The 12,505-nt window shown below is 47.6% G+C and overlaps 1 protein-coding gene across 4 annotated transcripts; it reads left to right on the top strand.

The window, feature by feature from the left end:
- The first annotated feature begins 283 nt into the window (after nucleotides 1-283).
- Nucleotides 284-11,268, top strand: vgf (VGF nerve growth factor inducible). 4 transcript variants are annotated; one of them, XM_072591439.1, is made up of 3 exons: nucleotides 284-595; nucleotides 1,700-1,777; nucleotides 7,116-11,268. In XM_072591439.1, the coding sequence occupies exons 2-3, from the start codon at nucleotides 1,744-1,746 to the stop codon at nucleotides 8,654-8,656; spliced, it is 1,575 nt and encodes a 524-aa protein (XP_072447540.1). In that variant the 5' UTR covers nucleotides 284-595; nucleotides 1,700-1,743; the 3' UTR covers nucleotides 8,657-11,268. The 4 variants fall into 4 exon arrangements, with proteins under 4 accessions (XP_072447540.1, XP_072447541.1, XP_072447543.1 ...); XM_072591442.1 differs by having other exon boundaries at nucleotides 516-692; XM_072591440.1 differs by lacking the exon at nucleotides 1,700-1,777.
- Nucleotides 11,269-12,505: the final 1,237 nt, after the last annotated feature.

Below are 12,505 nucleotides of genomic sequence, written 5' to 3'. Positions count from 1 at the left end.
ATTTTATTTTAATTTTCGGGGCCGATTGTATCTGCGTGAGGACCAGACTGAATCGCAGTGTCCATGGCTGTCTCGGTGTCTTCTTGCAGCTGTGCCCTTCCTCTATTGTGAATGGAGCCGAGATTTCATTCATGAAATCCGGGGTTGCGGGTGATTTCCACACGAGAGGCTGGGGATGAATGAACCGATGACGTCAATGCAAGGTGACGTCAGGGAGGGGCGTGGAATCAAAGGGGGGGGGTGTTCCCAGAAAGAGCATAAAAGCCACGGGCGCTGTCCGCGGTCCTGAAACCCACGGAGAGCCTGCGCTACGAACGCTGTCCACGGTTCTGAAACCCCACAGGAGTCAAGAAACTGCAGGCGCTGTCCACGGACCTGAAACCCCACAGAGCCACGGGCTGCTGGCCGCGGAGCTGAAGCCCCACGCTGTCAGATCCACGGGGGCTGAGGGTGGTGCCGAAACCTACAGCGTCTCATCCGCGGGCGCTGTCCGAGGTTTTGAAACTCTTGACCGCTGGAGACCCCAGACGCAGAGCCGTGCCCAGCAAGCATCCCGACTGAATTCTCCTTCACCCTCAGACACCGAATCTCCCAGGTAAGAGCTACTGGAGCCCGAACATCACCCAAGAGAGCAAATCTCAAACGCCCACAGTTGGTGCGAAACCTACGAATTAAATGCGATCAGTCAAACGGTGAGCAAAAAAATTCCAAGGTGGTGCAGACAGTTTCCTTTTGACAGTCACAAATCTACCAAAACAACAACAAACAGAAAATATTCACCTTATTCCAGAGCATTTAGATGTAAAATCATTTTTTTTTAAATGAATAGAATTATTTTTAAATTATTTCATGAAATGTTGCAATTTGTGAAATGTAACCGATTAGTGCAATGCATTAAGTTATCTCATTATAAAGATTTGCACACGAGGGTATCTTAATTGGGAAATCAATAACTATATACAATTGTATGTTACTGATGTTCAATGCTTATTTTGTGTTTATGTATTCTCTATATAAAAACATTTGATATATATTTTTGTGCATTCTCATTATATGTTCATGCATATATTATAATGTATATTTATTGTTTTTATATAGTTATGTTTACAGATGGGGAACTCTCCAGTAACACACAGCAGAGTCGGCATTAGCTTGCTTGTTTCACAATGTAGACTGCAGTTTCAGGGATCACTAAAATACCTCACTCATTCTTGAAGTGCATCCATTTCCCTGGCAGTGAATGGGAATGAACTGGTTCTGTCTGCGTGCATCAGGAGGGGATGGGCAATAATCCTGGACAGCCACATTCTGGCTGAATTGTGTGCTGTCAGCAGCTCCAGTCTCTGGCAGCTGCACAAATGGGATTCCCCTGTTCAGGACTGGCCTTTAGGTTGAGTTCTGATCCGAGTCACATATCTCTGCCTTGCTTCTTTCAAAATTCAAGTGGCTGGACACTTACCACGCATACAGACAGATAGAAAGAGAGAGAGAGAGAGAGAGAGAGAGAGAGAGTGAGAGAGAGATGAGATGGATTATTACGTTAATTAATAGATACATAGACAGACAGATAAATGGATAGCAAGAAGAGATGGATAGACAGACAGATGTATTGAGGTAAATATGCAAGCATCGTTATTCTGGTGTCAGACCAGTTGCATTGGTGCACTAACCATTACTGATGTGCTTTGCTCACTCCCAGTGCAGGCAGCAAGTTTTCTCCCTGTCTGCAGTTACCAGATTAAAATGAATGGACAACTGAGGCAGAATCCTAGATGGAGTGAGTATTCAGGATAGAGTGATGTCTTAGACAATGACATCCATACACACACACACACACACACACGCAAAGAGCTGAATGTCCCTTCCAAGGGAAAGGACACCCCTCCAATCCAATCCCTGCACCATTCAGTAGCTTGGAGCTGTCATGGCCCAACACAAATGCCTGGAGTTGCTGTGGTAACCAGGAGACTGCAGACGTGGACAGTCTTAGGAGACTGCAGATCAATCGGTTGTCATGGTAGCAGCTACTGATGTCCTGCAGCTTGGCCGCTGTATGCAAACCCTTTCACTTCAGAACACATTTATTCTGCAAATCAAAAAAAGGAGAACATGGACCTCCTGTGATTCTTGGCCATATCCTCGGAAAGTTCCTCATCCCTTACAGCTGTGAAAAGGTTTCATTGTCAGTTTTCACATTCATCTTGAATAGAAACTGGCAAGCTTGTCAATACAATACAAATCTGCTTATCCTCCTTGAGCTATAGCTGTACAGGTGGAACTAGACTATGCATCAGTGGAGACAGACACAAAAGCACATATGAGACACTTAGAGAGAGAGACACTCAGTTGCACACATACAGAGATATATACGCAATTGTGCATATATAGTGACAACACACAGACACACATGTAGTGAGGTATTTATGCATAAACGCATTTAGTTTGATATACACATATCTATGTCTATCAGAGATATATACCCAAAGACACATATACACTAAGATATATGCACACAGATGACATATAGAAAAATATACACGCAGATAAGCACACATATAGAGAAACATTCCAATGTAGGAAAAGAGGAATATTTACACCAACACATATGCAAAGATAGCTACAAACAGACATAAAGAAAGACATGCAGAGATATAGAGAAATATACAAATGGACACATATACAGAGATAGCTACAAATAGACAGAGGAAGACATACATACAGGCATCTCTAAAATCATAACAAAACATATACATACATATAGACATGCATTAACTCATGTAGAGAGATGTACGTGCAAATACACATTATGCACAGATGAACACATACATATGCTTACAGAGGGATATGCATACAACACATACAGGTATACAAGTCCACAAAAAGGGAGACAGAATGTGGCAATTGCAGGAAAGTACAAGGAGCAGAGATACAGCGATAACTGAGATTATGAAATAAGGTTTATAACACAGACAGACACAGCAGGACAACAAGTCAAAATGAAAGAATAGAGAGCAACTAACAGAAGGAGGAAACAGCAAAGCAGAGGGAGAGAGATTTTGGTGCTCATGAATATGTGGAAGGGAAGAATACATAATATTAGGAAGAGAAAATGTGCATGAATAATGATGCCCTGAGTTTGTTCACCTGCCCAGATCCTCTTTTCCAACCTTGGTGTCATCCTCGTTCTTTCTGTATGAATCTTAGTGTTTCTGAGTCTTTCTGCTTATTCTTAATGGTTTATTTCCAATTCCTCTCACTGGTTCCTCTCACTCACTTTCAATATCTATCTTTGTGTCTCAATTCCTCATTCTCTCTCTCTCAGTCTCGGTAGTAAGACCTTTTCTGAATATGTATTCCTGCTTCGTTGCATAATTATCCCCCCCACCCCATCCCACCCTCCCTCACAATGTCTCTGCTTATCTTCTGCTATCACTCTGACTATGTATCGGGTGCATCTCCCTCTTTCCTTTTACTTGGTTAAATTTGTATACAATCCTATCCCTTTGTGTGTTCTCTCTCTGCTTTAATTGTCTTTTTGCCAATCTACACAACCATCTTTCTCATTTTATCTCTTCGGCTTTTCTTTCTTTTTATTTTTTTTTCTTGTTCCTTCCTTCTTTCCTCTCTTTCTCCTTCAGGATTTATGCCTACATCTTTCTCTTTGTCTTGGTCTGTCTCCATCTTGCCAGCTTTCTCTGTTTCTGTCCCTGGGTTTCAGTGTCTTTGTCAATCTCCTTCAGGCCAAAGAAAATCTAAATAGCCAAGGCACCTTCTGATGCCAAAGAGAATACCCAGGGTCAAGCCAGCAATCAAATATGCTGCCTGCCGTTCACCAGATTTACTTATTGTTTTAAAACGGGATTGTTACAAAAACAGAACTCACAGAAATTCACAGCACACATTTTTTTTCAGTGACAGGATGTGTGGGTATTGCTGGCTAGATCACCATTTCCTGCCCTCCATTACCTTGAAGAATGAGTCAATTTGTCGAAATATATAGTGCTGGAAAAGCACAGCCAGCCAGGAGGAGTGAGAGATTATGTTTCAAACATAATCTCTTCATCAGGAATGAGGGGGGTGGCCTAAGTGGGGAAGGGGGGTGCTGAGAGATAAATGGGAGGGACGTGGGTCTGGGGGAAGTTGGCTGGGAATACGATAGGTAATGGAGGTGGGGGGAGTAATGGTGATAGGTCAAAAAGGAGGGTGGGAGTGGATAGGTGGGAAGGAAGATGGTCAGGTAGGACAGGTCATGGGGGCAGTGCCGAGTTGGAAGGTCCACTCTGGGATAAGGTGGGGGGAAGGGAAATGAGAAACTGGTGAAATATACATTGATCCCATGTGTTTGGAGGGTCCCAAAGTGGAAGATGCAGCATACTTCCTCCAGCGTTGGGTGACTAGGGTTTTGTCCAGACCAAAGGGGTAGCTATGGGCACCCACATGGTGGGTGCTATGCCTGCCTCTTCATTGGGTACATAGAACAATCCACCTTCCACAGCTCCTCCAACACCATCTCCCACCTGTTCCTTTGTTATATCGATGACTGTAGTGGAGCCACCTCATGCTCCCCCAAGGAGGCTGAACAGTTCATCAACTTCACCAACACCTTCCACCCTGACCTCAAATTCATCTGGACCATCTTGGACACCTCCCTCCCCTTCCTGGACCTCTCCATCTCCATTTCTGGTGACAGACTCAACATAGGCATCTACTTCAAACCCACTAACTCCAATAGCTTCCTGTACTTCACCCCTTCCCACCTTTCCTCCTGTAAAAACGCTATCTCTTATTCCCAATTCCTCTGCATCTGCTCCCAGGAGGACCAATTCCACCGTAGAACATCCCAGATGGCCTCCTTCTTCAAGGACCGCAATTTCCCCTCCCATGTGGTCAATGATGCCCTCTAGCACATCTCTTCCACTTCCCATACCTTTGTCCTTGAACCCCACCCCTCGAATTGCAACAAGGACAGAACACCCCCTTGTCCTCACCTTCCACCCCACCAACTTCAGATGCAATGCATCATCCTCCACAGTTTCTGCCACCTAGAAACAGACACCACCACCAGGAATATATTTCCCTCCCCACCCCTATCTGTGTTCCACAGAGACCATTCTCTCCATGACTCCCTTGTTAGGTCCACATCCCCCACCAACCCATCATCCATTCCCACACCTTCCTTTGCCACTGCAAGAAGTGCAAAATCTGTGCCCACACCTCCTTACTCACCATTGTCCAAGGCCCCAAAAGATTCTTCCACATCTGACAGAGATTTCCCTGTAGTTCCACACACATAATCTACTGCATCTGTTGCTCTCGGTGTGGTCCTCTCTACATTGGGGATACATGACACTAACTTGTGGAATGTTTTAGAGAACATCTCTGGGACACATGCACTAAACAACCCAACTGTCCTGTGGCTTTAACTCCCCCTCCCACTCCACTAAGGACTTGCAAGTTGTGGGCTTCTTCCATCGCCAAATTCTAGCCACCCGAAGCTTGGAGGAAGAACGCCTCATCTTCCGCCTTGGGACCCTCCAATCACACAAGTTCAATGTGGATTTCATCAAATTCTTCACTTCCCCTCCCCTCACCTTATCCTATTTCCAACCCTCCAACTTGGCACCACCCTCTTGAACTGCCCTACCTATCCATCTCCTTCCCACCTATCCGCTCCACCTTCCTCTCTGACCTATCACCAATAATCCCCCACCTCCATCTACCTATCATATTCCCAGCTACCTTTCCCCTAGCCCCACCCCCCTCCCATTTAGCTCTCAGCCCCTCTTGGCCCACCACCTCCCCCCCAATTCCTGGTGAAGAGCTTATGTTTGAAACATTAACTCTCCCACTCCTTGAATGCTGCCTTTTCCAGCACCACACATTTTGACTCTGATCTCCAGCATCTGCAGTCCTTACTTTATCCTAGAAAGAGGCCATTTGGCCCATTCAACCTCATCCCATTCCGTACTTCAAGGTCAAAAAATTATTCTTTGTTACATGATGAGGGTTTCTGCCTCTACTGTTCTGAAATGTTCCAGTTCTCTGCTTCCACCCTTCCCATTCCAAATGCCTGACTGACCCCAAATTGAACCCCCTCCACCCACACACCCTTATGTGTTCCAATCCACTATAGGGTCTCCCTACCCACACTCTGTATGCTCCTTATAATTTTATATCTGTCATGGTACTTGGAAGAACACAAAACTCCCAGGCTCTCCAGACTTTGTTCATATCAAGCATCCATCAATCCTATTTGATCTGGATCTGTGTTTAATTAGCCCCAAACGAGCCTTGCCTCCTCTAACAGGTAACGAAGGTTGGATTTGGGTGTCACATGGCAAAATATATTTGCTGTCACAAAACACTGATGATGAGCAATGCCACTGGACATCTCCATTTGAAGATCTCTCAATGTAAACAATTATATCCATAGAAGGGCATTGAGAAAACAAAATACTTCAACATGGGTGCAGGGGCAAACATCTCTTCTGTAAGTCACCTTAAAATCTGAGAATAAGGATGGCAGGAGTTACTCATCTGTAGAGCCACACTTGAGGTCATAGAAATGTACAGCATGGAAATAGACCCTTCAGTCCAAATTGCAGCATGGCGTCTCAGTGATTATAACTGCTGTCTCACGGTGCCAGGGACCTGGGCACGATTCCTGCCTCGGGTGACTGTCTGTGCAGAGTTTGCACGTTCTCCCCATGTCTGCGTAGGTTTTCTCCAGGTGCTCCGGTTTCCTTCCACAATCCAAAGATGTGCAGGTCAATTGAATTGGCCAGCCTAAATTGTCCAGAGTGTTAGGTGCATTAGTTAGGGTTAAACGTAGGGAAATGGGTCTGGGTGGGTTACTCTTCGGAGGATCGGTGTGGACTTGTTGGGCCAAATGGCCTGTTTCCACATTGTAGGGATTCTAATCTAAACTCATCCATGCCAATGACATATCCTATATTAATCTAGTTCCATTTGGCCCATTTGCCTCTAAACCCTTCCTATTCACATTGCCATCCAGATGCCTCTTAAATATTGTAATTGTACAAGCTGATGTTTGACTCTTAAAGCATTAGTCAGTGCGGTAAATCTATCTTCCTTTTGTGTTTTTGCATCTGTAGCCTTCTCTCCCCTCCCCACTGACTCTGCAAGGATGGCTTGGCCAACCCGCTCACTGGCCGCTGTTGTCTTCGCCCTGACCCTCATGTTGTTCGGCACTGTCAGAGCTGGCCCCCTTACAGATGATGGTCACAGGGAACACCAGTCCCCGGACAACCTGAAGGAGAATGGACAGACCCCTCATTACCAGGGCCAGGGGCTGTTCCCAGAGAACGGGAAAATGCCCGAGGGCGATGCAGAGACGCTCAAGAGCCATCAGGTCAGGTCCGCTCCCTCCCAGCCCAAGCCGGAACCCAGTTACGATGATGAACTGTTTAAGGACGTGGACGCCAAGACCCTGGCGGCCATTTTGCTGCAAGCTTTGAAGGTGGACACAGACCAGCCCAGCACCAGGGAGGAGCCAAGGCAGCACGATGGAGTGGCACCACCCTCCACCGACCTCGGGTCACCGGAGGTAGAGGCTAATGACTTGACGGAGAATGTGAAGAGTAGGACCAGAGTGGGAAAGACCCAGAGGAGCCCCATCTCACATGAGAGTGAAGAGTCAGATTGGAGGAATGGGGAGGACGGAGAAGACTCCCTGACCCCGCAGAACATCGACAGGCTGGAGACAATGCTGCAGGACTTGGAGAGATACAGCGCGGCCACAAAAAGGGAGAGGTCCAACACTGCCCAGCTTTCACTAACCAAGGGTGACCAATCAACGGAAAATGATGTGCTGAGAGACCTGGATGCCTTCGAAGAGCTAGTGGGCAGGAAGGAGAAATACTCTGACTATGAGGAGAGCCAGGAGGACACCCGCGATAGAGTGAAGTACAGCTCCAAAGCCCCAGAGGTTAGCAGGTGGAAGAGTGGCCAGCAGAGGGCAAAGGATAGAGCATCTGACCTGTTGCTGCAGTACCTACTGAAGGGGGAGTCCAGCCAGGAGGAAGAGGAGGAGGAGGAGAAGAAGGTGAGAGACAACAGGGGGAAGGTTGGAGGAGACTCAGAGGACAGCGCCTCCCAGGAGAAGAGGTCAGATGAAGACGAAGATGAGGATGAGGATATCGACCCCCAGACCATCGACAGACTCATTGAGATATCTAGCAAGCTCCATCTGCCCGCCGACGATGTGATTGACATCATCAATGATGTGGAAAAGAAAAGAAAAGATCCAACAGAGAGGCTAGAGAGCAGATATGGGGCATCATCCCGGGACAGGTACAAGACCCCAGACAGCAATTACCTTCCCCGTCATCGGCCAGAGAAGACTAGACACCATGTCAACAATGAGCTGAGTCTTCAGGATCTCCTGGGTGCCAATAATGCTCTAGACTATGACAGCATGGCTTACCCTGTCCCCAGGAGGTACCGCCTCAGGCCAAATGGTTACCCTAATTACATTCACCCCAGAGTCTCCCCGCCTCGTTACCGTCCCTATTACTACCAGCCCCCACCCCCAGTCTACCGAAACAAGGAGTACTACGAGGATGAAGACAATGAGGAAGAACTGGAGAACTACATTGAGAAGATCTTGCTCAAGCACCCAGAGGTCTTCCAGTAGAATGAAAGGAATGACAAAAAGGTCCAATCATTGGTTCATTTTCCTCCCACTCCCCCACCTTCCAACACCCCCCCCCACACCTTTTTTTCATCTAGATTATCAGTTTGTTAAGGTTTTTCTGCATGAGCCAGGCAAATGTGAGGAAACATCAATTCCCCCGCTGCCCCGACTCATTCCAAACACAGCTGTGCACCCCACCCCACATCCCTCCTGACCCCACACCTCCAACCCCACTCCTCCCCTGACTGGACCAGAAAGAGAGCAGTTGGCAGGACCAAGGTGAAATATTTTTCTACAACACCCTAGGCTCAAGGAGGCTATCCCCATCTGAACAGTGATGGCGATCATGTTGTGCGTGTGTGTGAGTGAGTGTGTGTGGGTATGCGCATGCACATGCGAGTGTGTGTGGGGGTATGTGTGTGGGGTGTGGGGGTGTGTACATATGTGTGTGTGTGCAAGTGTGTGGGGGGTTGGGTGTGTGTGTATGGGGATGGGTGTGTCTGAGTGTGTGCGTGTGCACGTGTACATGCGAGTGTGTGTGGGGGTGTAATGAAGGTGTGTGTGTGAGCATGCGAGTGTGTGGGTGTGTGTGTGGGTGTGGTTGGGTGTGTGTAGGGGGGAGGTGGGTGGGTGTCTGTGTGTGTGTGTGTGTGTTTGTGGTGGAGGAATCATCCCTTATGGCGAAGAACACGGCCATTTGACCCATCATGGCTTTGCTAGCCCTCTTTGGAAGCAATTCACGTGGTGCCCTCCCATCCCACCTCCAGCTCTGCACACACTCTCCCTCTCTCAGAATATGTTCGGCTCAGAAGGAGACCACTCTGCCCATTTGTGCCCCTGCTGGCCTAATCCCACTTTCCAATACCTCGTCCATATCACTCAGGGGCATGCGCAGGCCTTTCTGTGATGAGCTGGGGGTTGCTCCCTCAGGCAGTGACTTTCCAACTCCAGTCAGCCGCTAAGTGAGAAATGTTTTCCCCATCAGTCTCTTCCACTCACCGCCCACTTTAAATCGATGCAACCCCTCCCAATCATTGACCCCTTTGCTAAGCAAAGAAAAGGAGATCCTCCCTTTTTCTCTTTATCCAACCTTGCACATCTCAAGCAATTACATTTTTCTACCATTGCTACCCATTTTTCAAAAAAAGAGGCATGTACTGGGTGACCCATGGCTTAATCTGTGTGTGTGTTTGTGTGTGTGTGTCTGTCTCTGTGTGTGTGTATATGTGTGTTTGTGTGTGTGTATTTGTGGGTCTGTGTCTCTGTGTGTCTGTATATGTGTGTTTGCGTGTCTGTATATGTGTTTGTGTGTGTCTGTATTTGTGTGTTTGTGTGTCTGTATAGGTGTTTGTGTGTCTGTATATGTGTTTGTGTGTGTCTGTAGTTGTGTGTTTGTGTCTGTATAGGTGTTTGTTTGTCTGTATATGTGTGTTTGTGTGTCTGTTTTTGTGTGTCTGTATATGCGTTTGTGTGTGTCTGTATGTGTTTGAGAATGTGTGTGAGAGTGAGTGTGCGTGTGTGTGTGTTTGTGTGATGGCGAGTGTGTGGGTGTGTGCATCTGTATTTGTGTGACAATGTGTGCGTGTGAGAGACAGTGTATGTGATTGTGTGTGAGTGAGAGGGTGAGTGTGAATATGTGCGTATGTTTGTGAGTGCGAGTATGAGTTCACGGGAGTGTGTGCGTGTGTGTGTGTGAGAGAGAGAGTGAGTGTGTGAGTGAGTGCGTGTGTATCAACAGTATTAGGGCTACCCCTCACCACTCCCTTGGACACTGTTGCAGCAAGGGTCCCTTTTCGAAAAGTTGTTCCCCAGCTCTGGGTGGTTGCTGTAAACTACACTAACGTCAATGGCATCACTTCCAGTCGCCCTGACAGTGTGGGGGCTGTAGCTGAGTGAATCCCCTCAATCCCCTGGAGGAAGTTTCTCTGACGCTGACTATTACAAAATCCTCGTGGAATTTTCAGTCGAGTTGGACTTCACGGTCATGCGATTGGTGGAGACCCCAGCAGGTTACAGAAGCGAGGAGCCTGCCAGGAGAACAGGAACCAGAGTGGGGAGACCATCAGATCAGGACAGCGTCTGCATGCACTCTGACAGCAGAGAGGGATGTGTCAAACACATGGTGTTACCCCCCCCCCCCCCAATTTAATGTACACTTCTGTCCCCCTCCATCCCCGCCCCCTCCAACACACACACCTTCCAGTTTCCATTCCCCACTCAAAATACCCCCCTTTTCCGTTATATTTATTTCGAAACGTTGAGCTGAGATTTGGAAGTGACGCCTGTTCTGAAGGGACGCATTGACCAGGGGAAGGCGGCTGCAGCAGAGTCTTTGTTTGAAAGGATCACTTCTCCGGGACCGGGCTGCCCTTGGCATTGAGACAAAAAGGAGGCGGGTTTGTTTCTGGGGTTGGGGGCGGTGATAGGATCCGATCTGGCCTCCTGCCGCCTTCGCTGGCCCCAGGATGTCGTGGTGGGGGAGGGGGGGAGGGGGAAACTTTCTATTGTGCCCCTTTGTAAATTTCCCCGAGTCTGTGAAAATAGTTTCTTGGAGTGTACCCCAAGTCTTGTTACGTACCTGAAGAAAATACAGAGTCATTTGATGTTGCAGAGTTCGATGTCTTTTTGCATTTAATAACAGTGACTGTTGTAAATAGGACGGCAGGGGGAGGGGGAGGGGGGGGAGGGGAAGGGGTGGGGTGGGGCGGGGGGTGGTGAAGTGGTTGAGTATTAGTTTTGCAATGAATAAAAAGCACATATTTTATTCAACAGTGGTCTTTTTGTCTTAACGGTTGCACTGAGATCGGGGCAGCGATCCTCTTGGGATTGCCTTGTAGAATATCCAAAAGAATATCATCGCTCCTGCCCCGCTCTGGGGTTGGGAGCAAGTGGGCTGTCAAATGCGCATGAGCATCCAGCGCAGGCCATTCGTCGCCTCTGGACTACCCCGCCGTTCATTACGATCATGGCCAGTCTGATTGTAGTCTCAACTCCATCTTTTTTTGCCCCTCATTTCCACCCCACCCCCCACCCAAACCTCCCACCAAATGGAACTTTCCAATTCCTGTTTTTCCCTTGACTATCCACTCCTTGCCACAAAAGTATTCATTGATCTAACCCCCACTGTTCTTCTTGTGATGGGTGTTTGGAAGTCTTACCATGTTGTGAGAAAATGATGTCCTTGTCTTAAATGAGAAACCCCTTTATTTATAAACTGTGACTCCCGAAACCCCTCACCTTTCTTTCTGGTTTTCCTATGACCAGGAAAACAAAGACCCTGTCAAGTCCCCTTGGGATTTTACACACTTCCAGCATTCCTCCAAACTCCAATGGGCACAGACCCCAGACCTTTCCTCATCAGATGGTCACCTCTGGGTTTTCACAGGGAAAGAATCTGTAATAGACAAAACACACAATAGAATCCACTGTGAAGGCAAAGAAATAGCACCTTTTGGATGCCTCCTGACCCAACGAAGCCTGAGGAAACCAGGCACCCAATTTACACAAAGCAAGCTCCCAACAGCAGTATGGTGGCACTGATCCCAGTAAAACGGTGTCTTGCGATCTCAGCGGAGGGAGGAAACTTCAGGCTGGAGGTGGAAGTTTCTCTTGACCACCATCAAGGTGAGGCACTGAGAAGGCATTTGCATTTTCCACAATACTTGGCAAAACAAAACACCCAAATGGAGCGGCATTGCATCTGCCACGGATTCTGCAGTTGCGTGGAGTACAATATGGAGTAAAGGAAGAGTGCATCTCATCCAGCCATGCCCGTAGAGGCATTAGACCCGTAGAGGAATCAAGATGCACAAAAGGAAATGTGGTTTAGAAATGGAAACCCGCAGCATA

This window comes from Chiloscyllium punctatum, chromosome 21 (genome assembly GCF_047496795.1).
Source record: "Chiloscyllium punctatum isolate Juve2018m chromosome 21, sChiPun1.3, whole genome shotgun sequence".
Lineage (NCBI taxonomy): Eukaryota > Metazoa > Chordata > Chondrichthyes > Orectolobiformes > Hemiscylliidae > Chiloscyllium > Chiloscyllium punctatum.
This window is presented reverse-complemented; position numbering and strand designations above follow the sequence as displayed.

Bases quoted from the DNA above. Each gene is read 5' to 3' on its own strand.
- vgf (XM_072591439.1), top strand. From the start codon at position 1,744: ATGAATGGACAACTGAGGCAGAATCCTAGATGGA. The intron at 1,778-7,115 runs GTGAGTATTCAG...TTGCATCTGTAG, and splicing joins GAGGCAGAATCCTAGATGGA to CCTTCTCTCCCCTCCCCACT.